This window comes from Psammomys obesus, unplaced genomic scaffold (genome assembly GCF_907164565.1).
Source record: "Psammomys obesus unplaced genomic scaffold, mPsaObe1.curated_primary_1811, whole genome shotgun sequence".
NCBI classification, from domain to species: domain Eukaryota; kingdom Metazoa; phylum Chordata; class Mammalia; order Rodentia; family Muridae; genus Psammomys; species Psammomys obesus.
The window spans coordinates 17,112,600-17,139,338 of NW_026596125.1; the positions used below are offsets into that span (position 1 = coordinate 17,112,600).

General features: G+C 40.5%; 1 protein-coding gene across 4 annotated transcripts in view; it reads left to right on the forward strand.

The window, feature by feature from the left end:
• Positions 1-26,739, forward strand: part of Atrnl1 (attractin like 1) — a 527,893-nt gene that overhangs the window by 45,887 nt on the left and 455,267 nt on the right. For all 4 annotated transcript variants that reach the window (XR_008722856.1, XM_055630013.1, XM_055630014.1 and 1 more), the window contains exons 11-15: positions 5,776-5,930; positions 14,866-14,950; positions 16,924-17,132; positions 18,054-18,172; positions 23,120-23,252. Coding sequence is in view for 3 of the 4 variants with exons in the window: in XM_055630013.1 (XP_055485988.1) it covers positions 5,776-5,930; positions 14,866-14,950; positions 16,924-17,132; positions 18,054-18,172; positions 23,120-23,252 (701 nt within the window). In the remaining variant the exon portion in view is untranslated. The remainder of the gene's footprint in view (positions 1-5,775; positions 5,931-14,865; positions 14,951-16,923; positions 17,133-18,053; positions 18,173-23,119; positions 23,253-26,739) is intronic.

The window sequence follows — 26,739 nt, forward strand, 5'->3', positions numbered from 1 at the left end:
GCCAACCAGCCAGCCAGCCAACCAGCCAACCAGCAACCAGCCAACCAACCAGCCAACCAGCAACCAGCCAACCAACCAAACAAAAACATAAAGAACTGAATTGAACAACAACATATTTCAGCAATAGGGGAAAACTAAGCCAGCGTCCTGTAACTTAAGAAATAGTAATATGTTTCATATCACCTCTTGGGTTTATTATTATATTCTACTATTTATGATGATCTGATATGGTAAAGGAGGCTCACATTTTAATGTTTAGCCACCAGACATTTTTTTGGTACTATCCTTAGGAAAGGACTTCGACTTTGTTACCAAGGTCTGGTGCCATTAGAGCTTTGATCCCTTAGCTCAGTTAAATGAGACAGCTTATGATGCTTTGTGCATACCTCTTGTATCTGACTGTAGGAGGCTGCAACATTTTCATGGATCTTTGCAAGGCTGTGTGTGTGTGTGTGCAAGAGAGAGAGAGAGAAGGAGGGAGGGGGAGAGAGCGAGAGAGCAGAGACTTAGATTTTGAAAACCTATTTACCTTTCAGAGACTTTGGAGTCAGAGCGACTTCATAGGTCTGCTTTTAGATAAACCACATTTCAGCGGGTGGTGACTGCCATCTTGTATGTCTACATGTTGAATGTCTGAAGCTTTTCAGCAAATCCCTTATTGGATGCTCAGGTTAACAAGAAAACCAGAGGAAGTACTGGCAGAAATATAAAGGAAATTTATTAGCAGTAATGATGGTCAGAGAAGTTGGCCAGGAGAGAATCTTTTGTAAGGTTGAAGAGATAATTATGTTTGTAGCTTGACCCAGGAACAGTCAAACAGATATGAAAACAGGATAGACAGAAGGGGACAATTTGCTAGAGGAATTTGCAAAACCAGTAGGGATGGAATGTAGTTCTGAGAGAGGAAGCAGGCATTTTATGTTCTTAGGGACGCGGGGGGGGGCAGGAACACAAATGCAGGAACTGGGCAGAGGTGGCAGGAATGTGTACAGAGGTCACTTCTTCTTCCTTTCTCTGTGAGTAAAGGAAGTCACTAGTGGGAAACGAGCGGAGTGTAGGAGGCTGAGTTGAGAGAGAGCTGTGTCAAGTGGTCCCTCAGGAGAGGAGGAGGGTGGATGGGCGAGGGAAGAGAAGGACCACAGTGAGATTGGGAGACGTGTAATGGTTCTCAAGAAGCCGTTAGGTACGGGCCTACATCCTCCGACCTTTCAGTCCCAGGCTGAGCATTTGGCATGAATGAGCAACTACAGTGTAGATATTCTTATTTAGTCTGTTGGTCAATACATCCATTTCCCCAATCTGATTACTCACGAGTATAAATTCTCGGTCATAGGGAGTAGTATCACCTTCGATTTTACCCAAACTGCATTCCAGTTTGCATGTCTACTCATTTGCCATCTGACCAGTGATGAATGAGAGTTTCTGACTCTACAGGCATTCTTTCCAAGATTTGGTATTGTGTCCTTAAAAACAAACAAACAAAAAATTTGTGGTTGCGATATGATTGGGGGAATTATGCCTAATTTTTGTTTTCTCCTGTCTCTCTCTGTCTGTCTGTCTGCCTATCTACTTCTCTGCGCAGGCAGTGCATAGATGGTCATGCACACACATACGCCCCTGTGCGTGTGTGTGCGAGTAAATGGAGGCCAGAGCCTTACAGTGGGCATCTGCTTTCTTCTCCCGTGCGGTCTTTGAGGGGGCCTGTCCCTGAGCCTGGAGCTCACTGACCTGGGTGACTGGTCATCGCCAGGCCTTGCTCATCTCCATCCCTCACCCCTGGCGCCACAGGCATCCTCTTGCTCCCGAGAGACAAGCACTTTAGTTTGCATTTCCGTTACTAATAACATGGAGCATCTTTTATATTTATTGTCCATATGGTGCTTTTTTGAAATTTTGTGAACCTGGATCCCCTGCAGACACTAAGGGCTGTTTTTGTTGTTGTTGTTGTTTTGCATAGAACATGCCAAACACATTTATTAAAAGTACAAGTCATGGCATAATTATTCAGTAAACATTATTTTTTGAGATAACTTTCTGAGTATGTTTTACTTTTCTTATCAGTTTTATATTTACATTTTATAGACATTAAGGTTACTTTTGTTTAGAAATTTGTTTAGATGCTTATATCATATCTTACAAAGCCAGCTTCCAGCTTCTTACTGGCATTTGATAATTCAGCCTGAACGTATCTTTAGCTATATCAACTTATTTTTCTTTCAGTTTTTAAAAACTACTATTACTTATTACAATTTATTCACTTTGTATCCCGGTTGTAGCCCCCTTCCTGATTTCCCTCAAGTCGCACCCTCCCTCTCTCTTCTCCCCTTATCTCTTTCTCTTAGTCCACTGATTGGGGGAGCTCTTTTCCCCCACTATCTGACCCTACCCCAGGAGTGCCTGGACCCTCTTCCTCTGTGGGCTGGCTAGGTTGCCCCACCAGGGAGAAGTGATCAAGGAGCAGGCAACTCAGTTCATGTCAGAGACTGTCTCTTCTCCTCTTACTAGGGAACCCACATGGAGACTGAGCTGTCTGTGGGCTACATCTGAGCAGGTCATCTCTATGCATGATCTTTGGTTGATGCGTCAGTCTGTGCAGTACCCCCAGGGCCCAGATGTTTTGGCTCTGTTGGTCTCCTTGTGGGGCTCCTGTCCCTTCCTTGTTTTTGTATATCCCCCCTTCTTCCATAAGATTCCCTACACTCTGTCCAAAGTTTGGCTGTGAGTCTGCATCTGCTTCAATCCCCTGCTGGGTGGAGTCTTTTAGAGGACATCTATGGTAGGTTCCAGTCCTGTTCCCTTTCTTCTGTTTCTGGTGTCTATTCTGTTTGTCCTTTTGAATGAGGATTAAGCCTCTTCCTAAGGTTCTCATTGTTGTTTAGCTTCTTTAGGTCTGTAGATTTTAGTATGTTTATCCTATATTATATGTCTAATATCCAGTTATAAATGAGTGTGTGTCTTTCTCCTTCTGGGATATCTCACTCAGGATGATCTTTTCCAGTTCCCATCATTTGCCTGCAGTTTTCATGATTTCCTTGTTTTTAATTGTTGACTGGTATTCCATTGTGTAAATGTACCACAATTTCTGTATCCATTCCTCAGTTGAGGGACTCGGGGTTGTTTCCAGTTTCTGGCTATAACAAATAAAGCCGCTGTGAACATAGTTGAGCAAATGTCATTGTTGTATGGTTGAGCATATTTCAGGTATATGCCCAGGAGTGGTATAGCTGGATCTTGAGGAAGCACTATTCCTAGATTGTGCCAGAATGATTTCCAAAGTGGTTGTACAAGTTCACATTTCCACCAGCAATGGAGGAGGGTTCCTCTTTCTCCACATCCTCTCCAGCATTCCTTTAGCTTTTGGTTTTAGCCATTCTGGTGGTGTGAGGTGGAATCTCAGGGTTGTGCTCTTAACCGCTGAGAGGTCTCTGCAGTCCCAACGTTGTCTAACCTAAGCTTCGATCTTCCCATGAAAACCTTACAGTCAGTTTGTGCTGTTAGATAATTACTAGGATTTTAGTTGAGATTAAACTGAATCTCCAGGTGAATGTAAGAACTGACATTTGATATCAGTCTTCACATCCATGTACATGTAATATCTCTCCATTTATTCTAAAACCTTTATTTTTATTATTTACTTACTTATTTACTTATTTTTTGAGATATGGTTTAATTAGGTTACCTGGAGCTTGCTGTGTAGATCAGGCTGGCCTCAGATTCATAGAGATTAGCTTCCCCTGCCTCCCAAGTGCTTGAGCTTTTTAAAATTAAAATTCTGTAGTTTTTCTCACGAATCTTATACATATATAATACCATATAAAGTATACATTTTAATATTATTACTTATGTATTAAACACACATAAATATTTAATATATAATGAACATAAAGTGAATGTATAATATTTCATATATACATTCAGTTCCCTGGGGAGAGACTTAGAGGTTAATGTTTTGTCTGCCTGTTTTCCTGCTGGAGAACCTCTGTATTACTGTTCAGGAATTGTAGGTGCAGGGCTCAGTGACCTGATTATCCTTGGGGTGGCACTATTTACTTTCTACTCAGAGTCCTAGGGGCAGGGCAGAGGGCTGGGGTCTTCTTCCAGGCTAGCCTAGGTGGCCTAGAAGCTCAGCTTTGTTGAGTGATGGAGGATAAACACTATTTGGCTCCACTTTAACCTTATGAGCTCAGCTGATAACCCCCACCTCTGCCCAGGGCAGAGTATGGATAATCACCCAGGGTTGTTCAGTGTTTTCCTGGCATAGAGCTTTTTGTAAGTCTGGGAGCATGAGAATGTAGGAGCCCAAAGCTCTTGTAAGACACCGTTGGCCTGAACTAGGCACCAAGGGCTGAAGGAGCTTTGTTAGCCCTGCTCTCCCCTTCCAGGTTAGAGACCCGTCATTCTGAGGGTATGTCAAAGGTCAGGGTGGCCAGAAAAATGCTGGTGAGAGCCCTGATGACCCTTGTTCAGTATACTGGTGACTGTGCCTTTTCCTCCTTCCTGTGGCAGAGTGGGGATGGACTTGGGGCTTTGTGCGTGCTGGGGGGTACGGCGCAGCTGAGCTCTGTATTCCCAGCCACACCGCTGTGCCACTGGCCATCTTCGCTGCTGACATTCCTAACCAAAACTTAGCAGAGTAAGTCTTGACTGAGTATTTAATGTTGCCCTTAATGAAGTTTTATGACATCTTGCATTTCCTGAGACCTTAAAACTATTTTGTATTAATTGAAGTTATTTTACTGAGAGACTGTGGAACTCTTTGTCTTGTCACTCTGGGAATCGTCTCATTCTTTAAGCATTACCTGACATTAAAAATCCATGGCTTTAGAGACTATGTACTCACCAACTGTTTCATGCATGCTTACCACGATAATGTTTTTCAGCAGAATTGTTATAAAGTATTAATTTACATTACTATTCATCTTTATATGTTGGTTTATTCAGAGCAATTTATAATTTTGAGCATATATTTATAGTACTTTATGTAAATTTTCCTGTTTCTGAAAAATGTATTCCAGAGGAGTCATCTTTAAGTGTGTGCGTGCCTGCATGCATGTTCCTGTCCATGCTCCTGCAGCTGCCTGCGGTTGATGCATTCTTAACTGTTGGGCCGTCTCCAGGCCCTATTTGCAGTTTTTAATTACTCACACATTTTGGATGCATCTAAAGACAACCTTGAGCAAAAGAATGTAAATAGAAATAAGTACAACCCACAGGAAGGTATAGTGGAGCTGTCATTGGAAGAAAAATAGTGATGTTTTTATATAGATTGACTATTTGGTAATGTTCATCTTATGTAAATTCAGTGAGTTTTGGCTTATGGTATCTGCACTTTTGTGTGTAAATTTTAATTAAACATAAAGGCTCATTAAGGGGTCCTTATCAATTTTATAATTTTAACCCAATGTAATGTAACTAAATTCATTATATTTAACTTTTTACTTGCTTTAGCATGAAAAAATCATGGTGTCTTGGTTCTTTACTTTTAGGTGGACTGGTTTTCTACCTTCACAAGTGAAAAATTACTAAAATATGAATTATTAGGATTAAAAGTGCTATTTATATGTGCTTCTTCAAAGCACCCTGAGATACTAAGATTACACAAATATGCTTTTAAAATATTGAAGCTTAGAAAAATACTTACAAATGGTTAAAATATATGTATTTTCCTCTCATAATTCCCAGAAAAAAAATTTATATACAAAGTCAATACTTTATTTATAAAACCAGGGAAGTCTCTTTATCCTTTGTAATACATTTTTAAATTTTATTCTGTAGGACTATTTTGAAAGAAAGTGGGTTTGCCAGATACCTTCATTCAGCTGTTCTTATCAATGGAGCTATGCTTATTTTTGGAGGAAATACCCATAATGATACTTCCTTGAGTAACGGTGCAAAATGTTTTTCTGCCGATTTCCTGGCATATGACATAGGTATGTATCTGTTAGGATTGTGCAAAGAGGAAAGTACCAGAAATTTTATTAATTAGATTGACAGCATGTGTGTGTCATTGAGATCAGTTTAGCGATTGACTGTGAGTTGGGGTTTCTCTAATTTCAGCACGCTGTTCGTTCAGGGCCTAGATATCAGATGAAGTGGAGTGAGTTAGTATTAGCAGCACGAGAAGAGAAATACAGGTTTGGATGACCTTTAGAAGCTTTTGACTGTTGTGTCCTTATCTAAAAATTGCATAAGCCTCTTATGTCTTGTACTGCATTAGTTTTAATAATGGACAGATATTTAACACTATCAAACTATCAAAATTAAGACAGTAAGATTCCAAATGCTTTAGATTTAGTAGGAATGAGAAAAACATAGTTTATATAAATACACCCTATGTATGGGCTGAGTCTGGGAGGGAAGTTGGTGGAAGGGACTATGTAGGAGAGAGATAATGAAGGTGGCGATGAGATGTGCAGAGGTCCAGGCTGCACCTGTGGGTGGAGAAACCTAAAGGAGGCCTTTCGAAGAGGAGAGGAGTGGCTGTAGCATTCACTTGTTCAGTGTGCTACGTCCTGTTGATTTTGTGCGTAAGTGGATGCATTGCTTGCAAATACTCTGATCAGCGTTCCAGTACACAATGGTAGTGAAAGTGCTCCTTTCTCTGTCATGTTATTGCTAAGAGCTAGCTAACATATAAGATATAGTTAGCAGTATGTAAGAGCAGCTTTTATCAATGGTGCTAATAAAGCACTATATCAAATTCTAAGCTGTTCACTTGATATGTGAAAATAAAGGAAACTAATTAGATGAAAGACAGATTGAATCTTTAACATCAGAAAGTCACATAATCTGCTTTGATTATTTCATGTAGCCACACAGGAAAGAACAATGAACAATTAATTAATAAACACTTTGATCTTGATGCTGTTATAAGTTTGCTAGAAGAAATTGCCTTTAATAACATGAAAAAATGCTGAGTTATGGTGAGTTTATGATTATTCAGTCTTAAGTAAGGAGAATGTTACCTCTGAAGTAATAATAAAAGCAATTCCTTATGATGAGCATGGGATGGTCCCAGATTTTAGAACGTTCCTAAATTGTTGCCTGAGATCCAGAAAATATGGTTGAATGGAATTGTGAATCTGACTGGCAGTGACCAAATCTTTCTGGAAGAAAATGAAGCCTTTACTATTTGTTCCCCCATATTTCTTCTTTGAAAAATTTTTTTAAAGTAAAAGAATAGGATGTCATTGTCAGTGTTAAAAATCCACAAATGGGATTTTGAAGGTGACACTACTGAATTTTACAGTTTTTCAGTGAGCATCTACACCGTGCTTTTATTTTAAGGAACTGTGTAAGATTGAGCTTTTTGGTAAGTGATGCATTGAGGCCCTAACTTTATTTTATTCTTCCATATTATTGAGGATTTTATTTCATTTTTATGTGTCAAAAAAACTTATGGAGGTTAAGAAAAAGTTTTGTTTCAGAAAGTAACAGGCAGAGAGGTTGGATTTTGAGTGTTCTAATTAAGTGCCAGTGACTGTTAAAGGGCTGTAGGCAAAGCCTGTGGCCTTTGTAAAGGTCTGTAACATGCTGACTGGCAGGAGGGACGGGAGGGAGATCTAAAGGCCTATAGTGGCTGTTCTTGTAAGACGGATCCTTCCATCTGCTGACCACGTCCTGCTGAGCGGGCAGCTCCAACACGCCCAATGTCCCACCCAGCACCCAACAACACGGATTTAATAATGTTTAGTTCTTAATGCTGTGGACTGAGAGAAGCAAAAATCTATTTTATTTTGAAATAAAGTTATTTGGGCTGGAGGGAGAATAGCGCTGTTTAAGCAGTTTTATGTTTTAACACAGTACGTTTTTTGACCCTTGTTAGCACTGACTGCAAAGCCATAAAGGCAGCCATCAAAGTCAGTGTTGGATAAAAGTGTTTATCTATTTGATTATGATTATTTGTACGCACTTCCCAGGAAAATCCTCCCATGCTACTTGTTTTATGCTCCTCATTGGGAACATCAAATGTTGCAGTATTTTCCTGAAGAAAATGTTTCTGTATTATCTTTCACACAAAAGAAAATTCATTTCAAAGTAATTATTGTCTCTTACGAGCAAAGGCCAACACTATAGCGAACCACATAGAAGATGTATTTTAAAATCACGTTTTCCTTCTTGTGTAAGGACTGTTCTCTGTCAGGCTTAAATGAAATGCATCTGAGATGCACATTACTTTAAACAAAATGATGCCAATACTAATTTTTCTTCTTCTAAAATTTGCAATTTCAGTCTGGAATTCTTAGGAACATTGTTGGGGAAATCAAAACAGAAGGAAACCAGGCATATTAGAGATTAGTCACTAGACATCTGTATTTTCAGGGAGTGACTGGGGGTAGCTCAGTGGTTAGAGAACATGCGTTACAGATGACTCCAGTCCCAGCACCAGGGCTGGGGCCTCACAGCTGCTTGTGCCTCAGCTCTGGGGACCGGGCACCTCCGTGTCCTCGACGGGCACCCGTCGGGGAGGGTTGTCAGGAGGAGTGAAGGCCCCACGTTTGTGTCCATGTCCTGTCGGGTGGTTCACATCTGCTTGTAATTCCTGTTCCATCTTCTCCAGCTTCCACGGGCACTGGAACTCATGCATGTGTCTTCATACATGGTAATAACAGACCTAAATAAATAAGTGACTGAACTGTAGCTACCGAGAGAGCCAGAGCTGGCGAGTGACACTCTGCCAACTGTGGCACGCAGCAGCCCACATTACCCAATATTTACTTGCAAACCTCATGTGAAGCCAGATTTTAGAACCTGAAACTTGTATTTGTCCTTTTGCTAATGTTAGTGGCGGTGTGGCCTTCAGAGAGCTGCAGGGCACCTTTTCTCAGGATTAACGTTATATTTTTCCTGGTAAGAATAGATCCCTGTTCAAAATTTACATGAAAGCCTAAAACAAAATGAAAATAGTAATTAATTTTGTTAGGTTCATATTGGAGAGGTGAAGGTGAAGGCGGAGGAGCGGGATCTCTCTGACAGTGTCTTGCACACAGCAAGAAATGGAAGCTCCGTGTCTCATTTAGCTAGTGGTGGTTCCAAGACAGTTCCAGGAACAGGATGGTTTCACTTATGGCATTTATTTCTTGGTAGTGATTTCATAAAAATGAAAAATAACTCTAGATTTTCATCAGTAATGTTCTAATTGATAGTGATAAAATAATGATGCATATTTTAATTGTTTTATTATACAGCAGGGTTAAAACATCATTTACCCAGTTTATGAAGCATAACATACATGATTTTACAACCCTGTGAAGGGTTATATATGAATCATGTAGAAAGGATGCAGCCCCATAAGCCCTAACTTCATGATATAATCATATGCAAATTAAGTAATCCAATTACTTTATTGAACATTTGGACAAAGTTCTGAAAATTCCAGTTGGCTTCCTCTTTGTGTTTAAATTTGTTTTCATTTTCTGGAGGTGTTATTAGTCATTGTTTTCTAATTATTTTTACTGTATTTTCACGTTTGTTTGTTTTTTTGTTTATTTATTTTTTCATGAAAGAACACATTTGCTGAGGCAGCCACCTGAAAGAGCCAGTTCATTAATTTGTGGGTCAAGAAAACCCTTGAAACCTTTCACAGCTCCTCTTGTCCTGAATCAACCAACATCTCTCGTTTTGTTTGTTTGTTTGTTTGTTTTGTTTTGTTTTTTAAGTTGTCTTGCCTCCTTGGCTGGAGTGTAATCTTCCCTTTGGTATTTGTAAGGGGAATAATAGTTGCTGTAGCTGCCTGCTGTTTCTTCCCCTGCCTTCCCTTCCACCCGCCCTCTTCTTTAAAATAAAGGAGAGACCATGTTCCATTCAGTTTGTTCAGGTGCACAGGAGCTTTGCCTGACACGGCTGTACTGCTTGGCTTCCCACGTGCTCTACAGCGCAAGCCATATTACAGTGCACAGCTACAGAGGAGTCTTGGAGAGCAGGCAGCTCACTGTCATTAGACCCAGTCACACGGTTACAAAATGCTGTCTTTAGAATCTGAAGTAAAGTCTTAATTCAGAGATTTTTATTCCACCACTGCAGGGCCCTATTTTACACCCCCACCACCTAACTGGAAAAATTTGAACAGTGTTTTAGTTGGGGAGAGGGCGTATACCAGCAGTCATGCTGTCGGTGGATTCTATTACACTATTTATGGTACATTTGCATTTCACTGGGCCTTACAAATTCACCAGGAGGTAGTGAACCCAAGACAGAAAGTCAAGGAGAGAAATAACTATGCTTGAACAGTGATCCCCACTTCTCCTAACTTCTGCAAGCATTTTAAGACCCTGGCTGTGTTTGCCTGTGGGTACTTTTGTTTGTTTGATTTTGAGAATGTTCTAACTGTTCAGGCTGTCTTGAGTGCTGTCGGAAGCACAGGCTGCTCTCAAACTCACAGTGACCTTGTCACAGGACCCGGCTGCTTGTGTGACACTGAGGCCCACTATTCCTGGCCAGAGATACTTCAACTATGGAAACTACAAAGGAAGTGTTTTAGAATGAGTGCACATGCCAGGAGGAGTATTTGCAAAGATCGTGGTGGATGCAGATGGGGAGGCAGCAGGAGCAGAGGCAGGCATTTCACTCAGAGCACTAGCAATGGAATCAGTGCTGTTTCAAAAAACAAAATATCGGGCTTATTCTAAAAGTGGGGTTATGATATCATGAAACTTACAAGTATAACTTCCTAAATGAAGGCCGTTGAAGCCAACGGGATACTGTTTTATGTTAAACCACCATGAAATCATCTCAGGTTCAGGAGACAAGCCGTCAGCCCACTTTGACCAACAGAGAACAAAATCCCAAGAAGTTAGAGTTGAGATCACCAAGGCAACACAGTGGTGTACTTACAACCTTAAGGAAGTTTTGAGTTCTAAAGGTATATACAAACCTTATTTGATCACCAGCAATTGTAAGGTAGGTAGAAAAACCTTTGGCAGCAGTAAGAAATTATTTTTCCATTACAACAATACTAAAGAGGTTAATTTATTTATTTACTTTTGCCTTGTTTCAACCCTCACGTATACAGTCTGTTGGTTCATTTTCTCAGATTTCCACCAACTCCTAAAACTGACATAGTGCAGAGCACTTAAAGTGACTGTGACTTCTTTCTTGTGTGTGAGCATTTTGCCTGAGTGTGTGTCTGTGCACCCCTCATGTGCCTGGTGCCTGCAGAGGCCAGGAGAGGCTGTTTGGATGCCCTGGGATGGGTTTTCCGTTGGGAGCTGCCTTGTGGATGTTGGGAATCGAAGCAGGCCCCTTTAGAGGAGCAGCTGGCGGTCAAACGCCGAGCCTCTCTCCAGAGCTGTGAAATGGTCTGAACTGTTCAGAGCATTAACAGAATCCCTATGGAATTACAGACGCGTGCTTTCATGGACACCATGAGAATTTGTAGAAAAAATAGCCAACAAATGCATTCTTACCTGGATTACTTTCTGCATAATCACTAAATTAAACTAATATCAGAACTTCAGCTCAAGCTCTTCAAATAACTATATATATTCTCGTTGATAAATAGTTCTGATGGTGCACTATGTTAAAATTTGAGCTCAAGACCAGAAACTCGTGTGTTTTTTTTCCCATCTGTGTGTTTAATGTTTGATTTGTACACTAAATACCTTGCAGCAGAGGGTTTAAAATGCGTTCTGAAGAATGTATTTTACTCTTTTTACTGTGGGTTGTATTTATCTCAGTTTAAACGATATAATTTCTGTGTTGAATTTACTTTGAATTGTCTAGGCTTGAACTGATTATAAAGTGATAATAACTGGGCTGTTCCAAAATTGTTTTTTCTTCTTGGCAGAAAATATAATTTTAGATTACAGCCAAAGAGAATAGCAATATAAGAGACTTGATAGTGGCAGAATCAGAGTGTGCTGCATGAAAACACTTTATTAACTCAGTGCTGATTGATAATACATCCGGCTTGTACTTGTACATTTGTCAGGCTGGAGAATTTGCACTTTTTCTTCTTCTTATCTGGGCTCACCGTGCTGCTGCAGTCGTGCCCTGGACTCGGGAGTGCTGGGGCGGCCATGCTGGGTGACTGAGGGCGGAGCTACCTGCTTATGCGTCCCTACTGGTGCTGCTGCAGTCCCTATAGAACAGACTGATGTGAGGTCACGTGACAGTCTCTGTGCAAATGTAACTTCCCCTGCTGACACCTGGCTGTGGGCTTGTGCGTCCAGTGTATTGTGCTTCTCACATGAGCCTGTCACAAATTCCACTTGCTCCTCTTTTCCACGGGGATGTCACCAGTGGCTGGGGTGGTGGCTGGGCCACGTAACCAGGGCTTCGTGAGGCACAGCAGATCTGTCTTCTACCCGGCCCTTCAGTCAGAGCTCACGATTCCCAGCTGTTGAATCTGCAGCTTTCAGAGTTGAGAGAAACGCCGTGTGGCGGCGGTGCTAGAATGGCTTCTTCCTTATTGGAATTCTACTAAGAACACATATTGTTCTTGGCCACTGGACCCTTACATAGTTTAACAATAGGAGAGTATGAATTTTTGTGCATTTTATCTTTCATCTTTTGGAGCATACCTGTCTCAATAAGGTCTCCATTGCATTAATTATTCTTGATATTCTGGTCCTATTAGCATGTGTGAAAACAGTGTGATGTGCTTTCATTGTATTGGAATACTACAATCCATGTACAGTTTATGAATAATTAGCAGTATAAATTATGTGTATTTGAGTTGTGTAAGGATTGACACATAACTACCTGATCTCCTCAGTGGAGGCTAACATTTCCCGTTGGTTTTTTGACTCAGAGCTTGTACTGTTGTAGGTTAACCCCCTCCAAGAAAAGAATAATGTCTCAAAATCCTTTTAACAGGTGATTTCAAGTACTCACAAGCCTAATTATAAAAAGACAAGTGTTGTCAAATGAATCTCAAGCATGTTGTTTAAGTTCCAGTAGATCTAATTCTTCATTTCTAACACTGGGCAGTTTGTTAGTGAACCTCACTGAATTCTTGTGAAGACATTTAAGTTATATAAACAAACATCACATAGAGAGGGATTTTATACTAATTTTATGTCAGCAAATACACATTATGCACAATCCTTTTCTTTTTCTTTCTTTTGGTTTCTGAAGACAAGGTTTTTCAGTGTGGCCCTGGCTGTCCTGGAACTCACTCTGTGGACCAGGCTGGCCTTGAACTCAGAGATCCACCTGCCTCTGCCTCCCGAGTGCTGGGATTAAAGGCGTGTGTCACCGTCGTCCAACTATGCACTCTTCTTAAATGAAATGTAATATAAAATCGGCAGTCTGTGACCGTGCACAGATTTGAAAAGTGTAACAGACAGGAGTGGGCTGATGTCTTAGTAGGTCCTGCTTCCGGTGTAAGCCGAGGACCTGGTTTGAATCCCCTGTGTGTGAAAGCTCACAGGGCAGAACATCTGTGACCTCGGTGTGGCTGATTTGAGATGGGAGGTGGAGACAGGAGAATCTGCAGAGCCCCGGCCAGCTTCCCTAGCACACGCAGCATGTCACACGCACGCACAAACACGCATACGCACACACCAGTGTGCGCACCCCTGCCTTCCAACACGACATGTTTAGGAAGTTGAACAGGAGTAAAGCCAGCCTAGCTTGTGCCTCGGTGATGCGCACCGAGTCATTTGAGGTCTTAAACTGTGTTCACACGGTGGATTTTCTTCAGTTTTCATTTTTCTGAGAATTTTATTTACAAAAACTGAATTTGCATCATTCTTCTCTCCTTCTCCCTCCAACTCCTGTTTCTCCCCATGTTTTTTTAAAAAAAGTTTTTAAATCTAGTTTTTGTATAATTGAAGTATTCCTTTCAACCCAAATAAAAGCTATTTTCTTAAAAAGCTATTATAACATTAAAGCTACTTAAATATTATATTCCAGTGATTCTGTTCTGTCACTCTGTCAGCGGACACTATATCGCGTTTACTTTTATGTGCATGCGGTAACACGTGATGGAGTTTGCACGTGTGCTCCACGGTGACACTCACGGTTGTTACCATGCAAATGTCGGTGTTTGCAGTAAAGACAAGTCAATGGAATTGTCTCCAAACACAAATGATACTTAATTTCATTCATTTATTTATTAAGTCTAGTATACTTAAAGTTATTGGTGAGAATTTTACGGAAGAGTTATTTTTATTTGAAGTCTATGGTAATTCATCAGTGATACCAAATTGTAGGTAATGAAAATTAATCATCCTTTTTTCTGATTTTGAATATTATATGTTGTTGGCGATAAATTGGTAGTATTTAGCCCTATAATTGTTATGGCAGTATTGTCTTACCCACTATCATAGTCGATAAACACAGACCCCTGTTAGATTTTATAAATGCTGTAACACCTTGGTCTGAGCAGATACTCCCCTCCGCGTCTCAGTACCTCAGCATCACCTCCCAGCCCCAGCCGCCGCCATCCTCTACACTGTTCCTGTCTGGGCTTCCCTATCCACAGCCTTATAAATACTTGCTGGTATTTTTCACCTTGCTGTTTCTCTGCACGATATTCCTGGAGTCCTTACTCCTGGCCCACTTGGTTCTTTCCATGCTAACCCATCCTGGAGTCCTCTTCTCACCTCTCTTCCTGGCTGCCTCTCTCCTTCCCATGATTCTCCTGTTCCCAAAGCCTGAGACCCTTAGCCATGCCTACCTCCTTCTCCCCTGCCCAGGTAAAGGCCTTTTTTATTAAGCAACCAGGAATAATGCCTTAGGCAGGTTTATACAAGGACAGGGCAATAAACAGATCTTGAGGGCCAGTAATTAACAACAAAATACAAGCATCAGACTAACCTCCAACAATTATCTCTCTAATTTAGTATCATCAGTAATTATTTTATATGACTTCTTGAATTTCTTAAAAATTTTATTTCTTTCCTTTCTTTTTTTTTCTAGCTTGTGATGAATGGAAAACATTACCTAAACCAAATCTTCATAGAGATGTCAACAGATTTGGACATTCCGCAGTGGTCATCAATGGGTAAAGGAACACACTTACCATTTCAGAGGTTAACAGCAGCTGGCTGTGCATCTTCACACGCTCTGAACTTCCCGACACTAACTGTTGACTATTAATGACAGTGAAGTTTACACCCATAATCTTTTTCTGAATACATCACACTTACCGTGTCCTCCACTGTTCGGGCACTGAGCTAAGGCTGAACATTTCTGGTGAGGTCACTGTGTCTTCTTGGTTTCTCTTAATGACTCTGAGGTGATCTAAGCGAGACATAAGACTAGCCCCCGCTCTACCCCACAAGAAAGTGAGAATCGGATTCTCACTGTAGTTCTGCAGTTAACTTTATGTGTGAGTTTTCATGTCCTCCTTTCAAGACCTCCCAAGACTTCAGAACCTTCAGATCTTCTGGAAATTGGAGAATAGGATTAAATCACAGTCTCTTAAGTTTCTCTCTATATATTATATGATTTATATATTACATATATATATTTAGTTTTATTTGTTTTTGATTCTTATTTTGCAGTCTAGCTCTACTTCAAGTATGTAATCCATGCAAGCATTGAACTCATGATAATCCTCCTGTTTCAGCCTCTAGAGTGTTGGGATTATAAGCATGAAACACCGTACCCAGAAGTTTGTATGATTTTGTTTCAATAACAAGAATTTGTTACTTCTGATCTGCACATGTAAAAGTTTACAGCTTCTCAGCAGTTTCAGATGCTTAATTCAGAATGCTGCTTTTATGCGGTCATTGTTGCCTTATGCCAGTTACAGACAGCTCTCCTCCTATTGCCGTACCCTGGACTGTTACCCACAGCTTCACGGCTGGCATGAGCTGACTTTAACAATAGCAGTGAGGGAGAGTTGTGTAAGTCCAAGACCCCCCCCCCCAAGCTTAATTCTGAAAAATAAGGCTTGACTTTGATTTTCCTTGTTTAAGAATAAAAACGAGTAAGTGGCCAGGTGCTATCGTGCTTGGGATAGCCTGGTCTACAAAGTGAGTCTAGGACAGTCGAGACTACACAGAGAAACCCAGTCTCAAAAAACAGCAACAACAACAAACAAACATAAAAACTAACCAAACAAAAAAGTATAAATGAAGGATTTTCGGACCAGTTTTGTGTTTTATGTCAATAATAGTCTTATAGAGAAGAATTGTGTTGCTTTGAGGGCAGGCAAGCATTGCCATTGTCAGTACTGGACTTTCGTGTTGGGAGGCTGCCATTACAGAACTAGGCATGTGGACGCTGGTATGACACTTCGCTTGATTTTAGTTAGTTAGTTATTTTTTATAAGAAATACTGATCTCAGAGTCCGGCCTCTAACTCCGTGTCTGCTCTGAGTGGCAGTTCCAGGCTACTAAAGGATGCATGCCTTTCACCCCAAACAGAAGAATCGTGAGTTCAAGGCCCGGAAGGGGTACCGGGTCTAAGCTGACCAAGCATATGTTTTGGGACTTTTGTCAAACCCAGCACACCGAGACAAAACAAACATCATCACCAAACAAAATCTCCAAACCAACATAGAAAAAGTGGTCAATCTAGATAGTAATTCTAAAGTGTGTCTTAACATCTACATATTACTATAACACAATCAAATAATTGTATATAGTTTTCTTGTCTTTCTTACAAAGATTCTTTCCTACGTTATTAAGATGGTAGTACCTTTTTTGATTAAAGGAATTTTACATTCTTGTTCCTTTTCTTGCATTAGTAATATGTCTGGAAATTTAATGTTTCCATAAAACATTAAGATCTACACTATATTTCAGGTTTCATCCAAAAAAAATCATTAAGAAAAATCTTGTTATAGTTAATCTGGGCTTTTCACATCATACTGTATGTTAGAAATATGATTCTAAAGAAAAAAATGGACACAAGCACAGACATTTAAAATGTTAAAATGTGCAATTAAGTCTGGTTATTCTTTAGACTGATTCATTAGGCCACTTGGTCTTTATCTGCTAAGACGCGCTCTTTCTCATTTTTGAATAGGTCAATGTATATATTTGGTGGATTTTCTAGCATACTCCTTAATGATATTCTTGTATACAAGCCTCCAAGTTGCAAAGCTTTCCGAGACGAAGAGCTCTGTGGAAATGCTGGCCCAGGGGTAAAATGTGTTTGGAATAAGAGTCAGTGTGAACCTTGGGAGCCTGGGAATGCAAATAGTATTCTCAGAGCCAAGTGCCCTCCCAAGACAGGTGAGGTGTCACCCTTTCCTTCTGGCTTAAAGCTTTCTGTTTATTTAGAAGTAGATCGATTTTGCTTTGGGAAGTTCCTTCTTTTAGAAATTAAGAATGTCTTCTAACTATGGAGTCTGATATTTGAACTAGACCACAGTTAATCACATATTTTCTTTGTTTTAGTTCTGCAGGCTGTATGGAAATGTTTTATGTGCAATGTTAATTATTTTATAGTACATGTTAAATTATTTCTAAATATATCATTTCTCAGAAATATTGTTTACTTTAAAGAAATAAAAGTTTACAGTTGCTGTTTTCTTCTTGGTTGCAAAGCCACATTATACAATTAATTTTCCTTTTTTGAAATAAAAATCATTTCGTTGTAATGAATTCACAAACAATATCGTAGAGCAGGATTAACATGTGGCCACCCAAATTCTGTACATTCCATGGCCATTGTGAAACCATGAAGCTTTTTTGGGGGCTTTTAATATTCTATTATGATGTGTTGAATAAATATTAGAATTATGAAAATGAAGTTAGTATTTTTATTCATGATTTGTACATATTTCAGCTAGATGATGGCTTTAGTAGATCTTCTTGCTGAAATTAATGAACATTTTCAGATCTCCCTCTCTATATGGCATTGGGCCTCTAAATATCTGTAGAGTCATTAAATTCAGAGACTTGTTATTGTATTTTATTTGGGTCTGTTTCCCTGGTAAGTTTCTTTATTCTTTGTAAATGAGTAAATTTAAAATATGTTCTGTGAATATGAACTACAAGGTTGGCTTAATACTAAAGAACTTATTTTGCTACTGATTGTGTGTGTGTGTGTACGTTAGTGATCTTTAAGTAGATAGCTATAAGTGTGTGAATTGGGAATCACGACAGCTTCCTTTGCAGGCTGACAGGCTTCCTCTCCCGTTTGTGTTGCAGCTGCTTCTGATGACAGATGCCACAGATACGCCGACTGTGCCAGCTGCACCGCCAATACCAACGGCTGTCAGTGGTGTGACGGCAAGAAGTGCATCTCTGCAAGCAGTAACTGCAGCCTGGTTAGTATTTGAGGTGGCGTCGCCAGCCTGCTGCTGTGCCACTCGCTTACCGCGTGTGCACAAGGGAGAAAGAAGACTTTTCATGGACAGGTAGACACTGTGCCGGGATCTGGCCATGCATGGTGACGCACGCCTTTAGTTCAAGCGCTGAGGCAGAGGCAGGCGGGTCTCCGAGAGTTCAGGGCTGCATAGTGAGTTCCAGCCCGGGCTATACAGAGAGGTTCTGGAGACCCCTCTGCCTTCAAAGAGTGAACTCTGTAGGGAGCGTGCACACCTCGGCACGTCGTGGCTACACTGATCTGTGCACCTGTGTGTAGCTCTGGACCGGCACTGTGGCTGTGCACCTGCCTGGACGTGCTGCTGGCTTCTGCTTTGTAGCTTGTAACTTTTTCATGTGTCTCACGAGCGAGGCGGACGGCTTTCAGTGCTTACAGCGTGAACTCTCCGTGTCTAATGCCCCCGATGGCGTCAGCGCTCTGTGGCTAGCTGCTGCTCACCTCGTGGATCCTGTCAGACATGCAGCAGCTGTGGTGGTGTGGGCCTGCTGAGTGCACCCTTGGTTTTTAGACTTCACAGCAATATTGACAGCCCCTGTGCTTCTTTTATGTCTCTTCAGATCACTTGTTCTCAGCTGAAGGCAATTTTGCTTTGCAGATGACCTTTAGCAATAATTTTGATTATCACAATTGTGGGGCTGCTTTTCACATTTAGGATGCAGAGGCTCAACACTCATAATACACTCATAACCACCAATACACTCAGCAGCCTTCCACAACCAGTGATTTTCTGGCTTCAAATATCAGTATCGTTGAACTTTAGATGAGCAAACACTATTGAAAAAATTATAAGTTTAGTATTTATGGTTTTAAAAAGTGAAAATTTATCCTACATCATGTTAAAATGTTCTTTAATAACCAGTGATATTTCAGCATATTAAAGTCGTAGGAGTTTCATTATGAAATAGTAAAGCAGAGAGGAAAATTTAGGTATTGCTTCAGGACAGTGAATCCTTTGTAATATTTTATTATAATTTTCAGTTACATAAGTTGATTTACTAACAAGATACACTAAAGATCTATTATTAACATTGGATGACATGTTTGTACTTAGAAATTTTAAGTTATGTTTTTAGATATGTGCTATTCACACAAAGGAAATTAATTTTTTCAAAATAAAGTAAATTAAGTAAACTAAGACACAGGCTCCATCACTGAGACCATCACCTCCCCAGTGTCCTCTCCTACATGTGAATTTGGGGGACAAAAAAGTTAGCCCATAGATGTTCAAATTTGTGCATATGTATTGTTTAGAGAACTATGCTGAGCAGCCACACTGTGCCATTGTTCTCAAGCGTCCCTGTAAGATGCATTCTCTGCTTTATCTTCCTCTCGGTGGCGTGCTGCCAGGACTGGCTTGGATGACAGTGTGAGCAAGCAGGTGGCATGCTCCTATAATTTAGAATTCCATTGTAATACATTTTTTAGGCAGTTTCATCAGAGTGTCTGGTGATTAAGCTAAGCTGAATGCTAGTGGCTACCTGAAACTGTGCAGTGATCTCCCACCTCATTATTTAGCCATATTTATTGCAAGTTGCATATTTGTGCTCTAATGGGTCAGAAATATGTTGCTTCTCATGGATTTACATTTTGAGTTTATGACTAACTAGATCAGATATTGGAACAGTTATGGTTGCTCCTCACTGCCTGCTTGCTGATGTGCCTCTGTTCATCAGGAAAACAATGCTAGCTGTGATTCAGTGCCCTGTTCAGCTTTATTCTGATTTCCTCGGTGATGTATTGATTAAAATAGAATTTCATCTCCTGTTGATGTTCTCATTCATGCCTGGGCTGTTAGAAGGGCTCTGACATAACTATTGTTCTGAGAGTTTGCACAGAGCTTCTTTTTTTTTCTTTCTGCCAACATGTTTATTCATTCCTTTGTCATTTTCATAGATTTATATATTCAATAGTTAAAGTAAATTCATTCCTTTTCAGTTAGTTGGCGAGAGCTTTAAATTCTCTTCTAATGATTATATAGAAGAATAATAGAATTTATGTGCTATATGAAAACAAAATACTTTGAGTAAGAAAACTTGACATTAAGGTAGTTCATATGTTCCTGGAGGAGATGTGATGGTTGAGTAAGTCAGAACTGAAATTTACAAAAATGTGCCTGAAATTTTTTAAGGATGAACAAGTTAAACCTTAAACGTGAGTACAGTTTATCCGCTCTCATGTAATAAGTGTAATTAATATTTGGCTCAGGAGATGGCTTACTGGGTAAATGTGAGGACTTCCATGAATCCCAAGAACTTATGTAAAGGCAAGCGAAGTCAGACAGGACAGTATGCAGCTTTAATCCCAGGGCTGCTAGGGTTAGGGCAGGCGAGACAGGAGACGTCCTGAAAGCACGCAGGGGCAGCTAGTTTGCTGTAGACAACTGGTGGATGTCGGCCGTAGGTGCCGCGGGAGAGAGAAGCTCACCAAGATGCCAGGCCTTCACTTTCCGAAGGAGCAGAGGGGCTCAGCCTTCTCGGAAAAGACTGACAGCCAGCTAGCTCGCTCAGCTCTTCTGCTCAAACATCCACAAGGGTAACTGGGGCTGGGCAAGGCTCCAGCTACCACAGCAACTTGCTGCCCCTGAGAGCAGACCACACAGGTCTCAGGCCCCTTGACCAGGCTAGCCACACTCAAAGTGAGAACTCCAGGCTTGCCAGGAGTGTCTTAGGACCAAGGCTGGCACAGCTCCAACTCTCATGTAGCACCGAATACAGGCTCTCCAGAGAGACAACATTTCTTCAAGGTTCAAACATCCTCAAAACAATTTCCTGTCTCTACTGATTGACCCAGACATAAAGACTTCACTTTAGGTATTGCTGTGTGAACTACACAGTGAACTACACAGATATTCTGCCTTAAAGAAAGTACATTTAAGGGCAGGACCTGGGTTTGTCCTGTGACCACAACACACACACTACTGCTGTACAACAGAACTCACACATACATATATACATATGCGTACACACATACACACTTATACATATGCACAAAAATAAGTTAATGCTTTGTCTTGGAAATGACTTGTGCATTTCAAATACATATTTACTTGTGCTGGTTGGTTTTGTGTTAACACAAACTAGTGTCATTTTGGAAGAGGGAACCTCAAATGAGAAAGGGTCCTCACTGGTCTAGCTGGTGCGTAAGCCTGCGGTACGTTTTCCTGATTGACAATTGATGTGGGAAGGCCCAGCTCAGTGTAGGTGTCACCACCCTGGGATTACTGTCCTGGGGTAAAAAAGCAGGCCAGCAAGCCACGAGGAACAAGCCAGTAAGCAGTGTTGCGCCATGGCCTCTGGCAGTTCCTGCCTCCAGCTTCCTGCCCTGAAGCCCTTCAATGGTGGGCTGTGGTGGGGACGTGCAAGCTGAAATAAGCCCTTTCTTCCCCAAGTCTCTTTTGGCCATGGTGTTTTGTCAAAGGAGTAGAAACCTTAACTAAAGTGTGTGTGTTCAGGGGATTGAACTCAGGTCGTCAGGCTTTGTACAAGCACCTGTGCCTGCTGATCCATCTCACTTGCCTGTAGTGCATCATACAAAGGAAGTATAATATCTTATTAGTAAATATTTGGTGGATGGTTGTTGCCATAGATAATATGATATAGGAGGACCTTAATTTTAATGTGTATTTATCTATCCTATAGAAGAAAGTCTGATATAAGCAATTCTCTTTGTAGACACTAACAAGACTGGTGTGTGTTGCTCAAAATGCACAATTAAGGTTTTTTTCCGATCTTTTTCTGATATATGCATTTAGTGACTGAGTGTCTCAAGCCCCAGTTTTAAAGTCTGTATTCATGATATAGTTTTTAATTGTTCATAGTGGCAATTTTCTGTGAAGTAACTGAACCTAGGTGGATGTAAGATCTGATACAAGGGTGGCTATATGGCTCTTTCTTTATTGACCCTCAGCCTGTAACCTTTTTCATTGCCAGAATTAGTTGAAATATGGTTTTGTGATATAGTAAAATTGAAAACAATGTAAGATTGCTGTTTTTTTGTAACCTCTATGAAGAAAGAATAACACACAGAGAGACATCAAGTAGTTAAACCCATTGTTAATTTGATTATTCTAAAAATAATTTTCCTTTTCATATTGTAGTAGAAGGTGAAACTATTTTACTACTTATTTCAACTTCATTTTCATGATAGTTTCATTGGACTAGAACTCTCTCATGTTGTTATTAAAAATGAATTCATGCACTCACTTAATTAGAAATTTGTTTTCCGATTCCCTAACAGGCTCTCATTAGTTTCTGTTTCAAATTTCAAATTATGTAATTTTCTTGGTATCTCCAATTTTAGAAATTTATTATTAGTCTAGGAACAATAGTTTACCATCTTAAATGGAAAGAAAATGTAGGCAAACAAAATTCAGTAGAATTTAGTTATACAAAGAACACGACAGCACTGTGAACCATCAGGAATTCAGAAAACTCCCCCTTCTTGCCCTGAGACATGACAAAAGACGAATAAGCCAAACAAACAAACAGCCAGAGCAACAACAAAAATGCAGGTGCTACAAGGAGAAACAGCTCAGCTGGTTGCCGGTGGTGTTCCCTTGTGTGAGCATGGTCTTACCATCGGCGTGCTGTGCTTGGAGAAGCTTGCTTCTCTGGTTGCCTTTGACTTAATGTCTGTTAAAGAATGTTCTCATCATTTGGATTGATTACACACTAAGTTTCATTGCAGTTTGCTATGTAGGATAGTAGATTAAGCCAAATTTAATTCAACAAAATAATGCAATAATTAAGACAAACTATGATTTGATAGAATTGGTTTTGGATAGAAAGCATATTTTAAAGTTCCACAGGGGCTTAGGAATTTGTGATGTCTAAAGATCCTTGTTTGTTCAATTGTGAAAAATAACATGTTTTGTCTTTCAATTTTTTAGTCTGTCAGAAACTACACCAAATGTCATATAAGAAACGAGCAGATTTGTAACAAGCTTACAAGCTGTAAAAGCTGTTCACTGAACTTGAATTGCCAGTGGGATCAACGGCAGCAAGAATGCCAGGCTTTGCCAGGTAAAGGTTTCACGAGTTGATAAATGAGTGCTTTACTCTACAGACTCATGGGATTCTAGCCTCATCTGTGGGTCTAACAAAAAGCTATCTGGAGTCAGATTAGCAGAATAGCAGTCAGTTTCCCCTGGAACCTGTGGGCTGTCTCGGGTCTATGGCCTGTTCTTGGACAGTATGGTACCACGTGTGGTTCTGTCTCATGGAGCAGGATACAGATCCAATCGGGAAGTAACTGGTTATTCCTGTGACTTTTATGGCCACTGTTGCCAGTGGCCTCTTGATGGGCCAGTTATCACTGTTCCTCAGAAGAGTCACAGTTGGGTATGATTGATGGCTGCTTTTCTCTCCTGACAGCATGTTCCGGAGCTATGTGCAATGAAAGCCAGCCAGTAGGGACGGCTTCTCCACACTGATGTGACTCAGGGCTGTGGCATCGTCAGCAGGGGGGTCTGGCTGTCGGTTCTGGAGCACAGTGAGGAGAAATTGCAATAGCCTGTAACTGTTCGGGGTTCTGTGGGACCTCACTGGCCAATGACTGCAAAAGAAGTAACCATTTCTGACACTGAGCTTTTTTGATGGGCCCAACAGGTTATATTTATTGATATATACGTATATAAAAATACATATGTATGCAATAACAACTAAGGGAAGAGGCTACAAGTCTGACGGTGAATTGGGACGAGTATATTAGAGGGTTGGGAAGGAGCAAAGGGAACAAATAAGTAAAGGAAATAAATTTTACAAATAAATTACAAGGTAACTCGAAACTATTGTAAAGAACACTAGTTCCAGTGATATAATAAAATAACTAGCGATATAATAAAATAACTAGCGATAAAAGGTAGCACAGTCTAAATACATCTTGCTTTTTAGGTAGCTTAAAGATAATCACTTGAAAATTATAACAATCATTGAAATAAGTGATATCTGACATAATGTGGTAGAAAAGCACAAGGGAAGCCAGTGGTCTGGAAGAAGGAAATGTCAATCAGCGAACCATGGTTGTAATTCACACCTCCACCATGTAGACCACACAATGATGTGCAGATTTACACAGACAATAAAAGTCGACCTTTGCTCCTTTGCTCCTGGTTGTTGCTTTTTAAAAGTTTCAAATCATTATTTTCCAGACGAACTTAAAATTAAGAAAAAAGTGGCAAAGTAGTAGACTCACTATGTTCCATTAACCAATTTTCTTTATTAATACATGTTTTGCATTTCCTTTTCTAATTATTTATTTATTCACTTTATATCCAGATTGTAGCCCCCTCCCTCCACTCCTGCTTGTCCTGTCTTCCCTCCCTCTGCCCCCTCTCCTGCTCCTCAAATAAAGGGAGCCCCCCACCCACTCACCCCTGTCAGCTCATTAAGTCACATAAGGACTGAGCACTGGACCTGCTTCCTCTTCGGTCTGGCAAGGCAGCCCCTCCAGGGGGTAGCGATCAGACAGCGACACTGAGCTTTTTATTTGTTATCTTCTGGTGCCTAGTAGGACACTGTTTCCCTTCTTCTGGGGTAGCTCTGTAAAAAGAACTTTTATTCACCTGTTTTCAGTTGTTGTCTGGGAGGCTCACTGCCTCCGGCTGCTGACATGGACCCAGTCCTGAAGCTTCTAACCTCTGTACATTGTAACCTAGGCCTAGAATGTTTTCAGTCTCTAAAATTCACTGCTGAATGAGCTCACCCTTTCTAGTTCTCTCTGAGCTCTGGGCTGGCTGGTTCAACTCAGCTGTTCTGGCTCAAACTCCTCTCTTAGCTGACTTATTAAATGTGGCTTCTCTCTCGGCCTCTGAACTGCTGTGCTTGGCCTCAAACTAACACCAGCAATCTTTTTAATCTCCTGGCTTCTTCTCATTCTGTTTCATTCAGTGATTTCCCGAGTTCTCTCCCTGCAGCCTGTCTCTCTATTACTGTCCTGGTAAAAGCTGCCTCTTCTTTCTCTGCATTGCCCCTTAAGTAGTTTCCCTTTCCTCTCTCTTCTCATGAGAGTTGTACATATCCTATTCTGTCAAATCTTTTTTCTGATTTGTTACCTTTTCTGCCACTCACTTAGGCATCACTTTCTACAGACTAACTTTACCTTCATTATTTGGGATTAAAGGCGTGTACAACCACTCCTGGAACAAAGCTTTTCTTTACCTGAAACTTCTAACTTCTATACAACGCTGGCCTTGAACTCAGATCTGCTTGCCTCTGTCTCCTGGATTAAAGGTGTGTTTGTGTTCCAGATGGATCACACAGACCTAGAAGATCTTTGGATGTGCTTCTCTTGCCAAAGCAGCCATGTTCTGAATTTTTACAGTTTCATTTTGTGTGTGTAAGCTCCTATGGTAGTAGATTTCTATATGATGATTTTAAAGGATTTTAGTGTCACTTATTCCTCTCCGTACTATTGCTTCTCCTCAACCCTAACCCTTCCACCTCAGTTAAACCCTCTCTGTTCCATTATTCTCTTGAAGTCCTTAGTATCTACTGAGCTGTATAGACATTCTAGAAGAAACACACACATCTAAGAGTCAAAGCTGACATCCTCAGATGAGGGAAGCATACAATGCTTGTGTTTCTGAGCTGGCTTACCTTCTTCACAATGATTGTTCCCAGCACCGTACATTTAGTTGTGACTTTCATTTTTCTTAAGAGCTGAATAATATCCCATTCATCAGGTGACTGTCTAGGCTGTTTCCACTTACTGGACAGAGCCACAGTGAACGTGGATGAGGAGATAGTTCTAGAGTGGAGTAGAGTTCTTTGAGTGCATTCGCACATTTGGTAGATGCTCTCAGCTTTTTGAGGAGCCACTGCAGCTCCGTAGAGGCTATTTCGGGGCTCTCCTTTTCCCACACACACTGTACCAGAAACTGGCAACCTTTTTAATTTTGTTTCTTTCTTCTTAACCATAGCCATTCTGACCGGGCTGAGAGGAAATCTTAAAGTAGTTTTAAATTGTATTTTCCCTGATGACTAAAGATGTTGAACATTTCTTTTTAAGTTTTTTGGTGTTTGCATTTCATCTTTTCAGAATTTTGTCCTAGCTTGTAACTGGGTTGTTTTAGTTGTTTTTGAATTCCAGATACTAATCCTTTGTCAGACGTATAGCTAGAAAAATGATTTCCCCTCGGTAGGCTGTCTCATCACTTGAGTGATGGTGCCCTTTGTTGTACAGAAAGTTGCTAGTTTTATGATGTCCATTTATTAATTTTTGGTTTTAATGTCTACACTGTTATGTTTCTCTGATTTGTCAGTCTGTCATTAACATATAGGAAGACAGCTGATAATACTACACTAACTTTTATATCTTGTTACTGTGATGAACCTGTGTCTTAGCTCTTAAGAGTTTTTGGATGAGTGTCTTTAGGCTCCTCTGTGTAAAATTACGTCGTCTGCTGAAAGGGATACTTCTTTCGCAGTCTGCACTCCGCTTTGTCCTTTGCTTGCTGTTACTTCAGCTAAGATTTCAATGCTGTATTAAACAAATGTGCAGAAAGTGGAC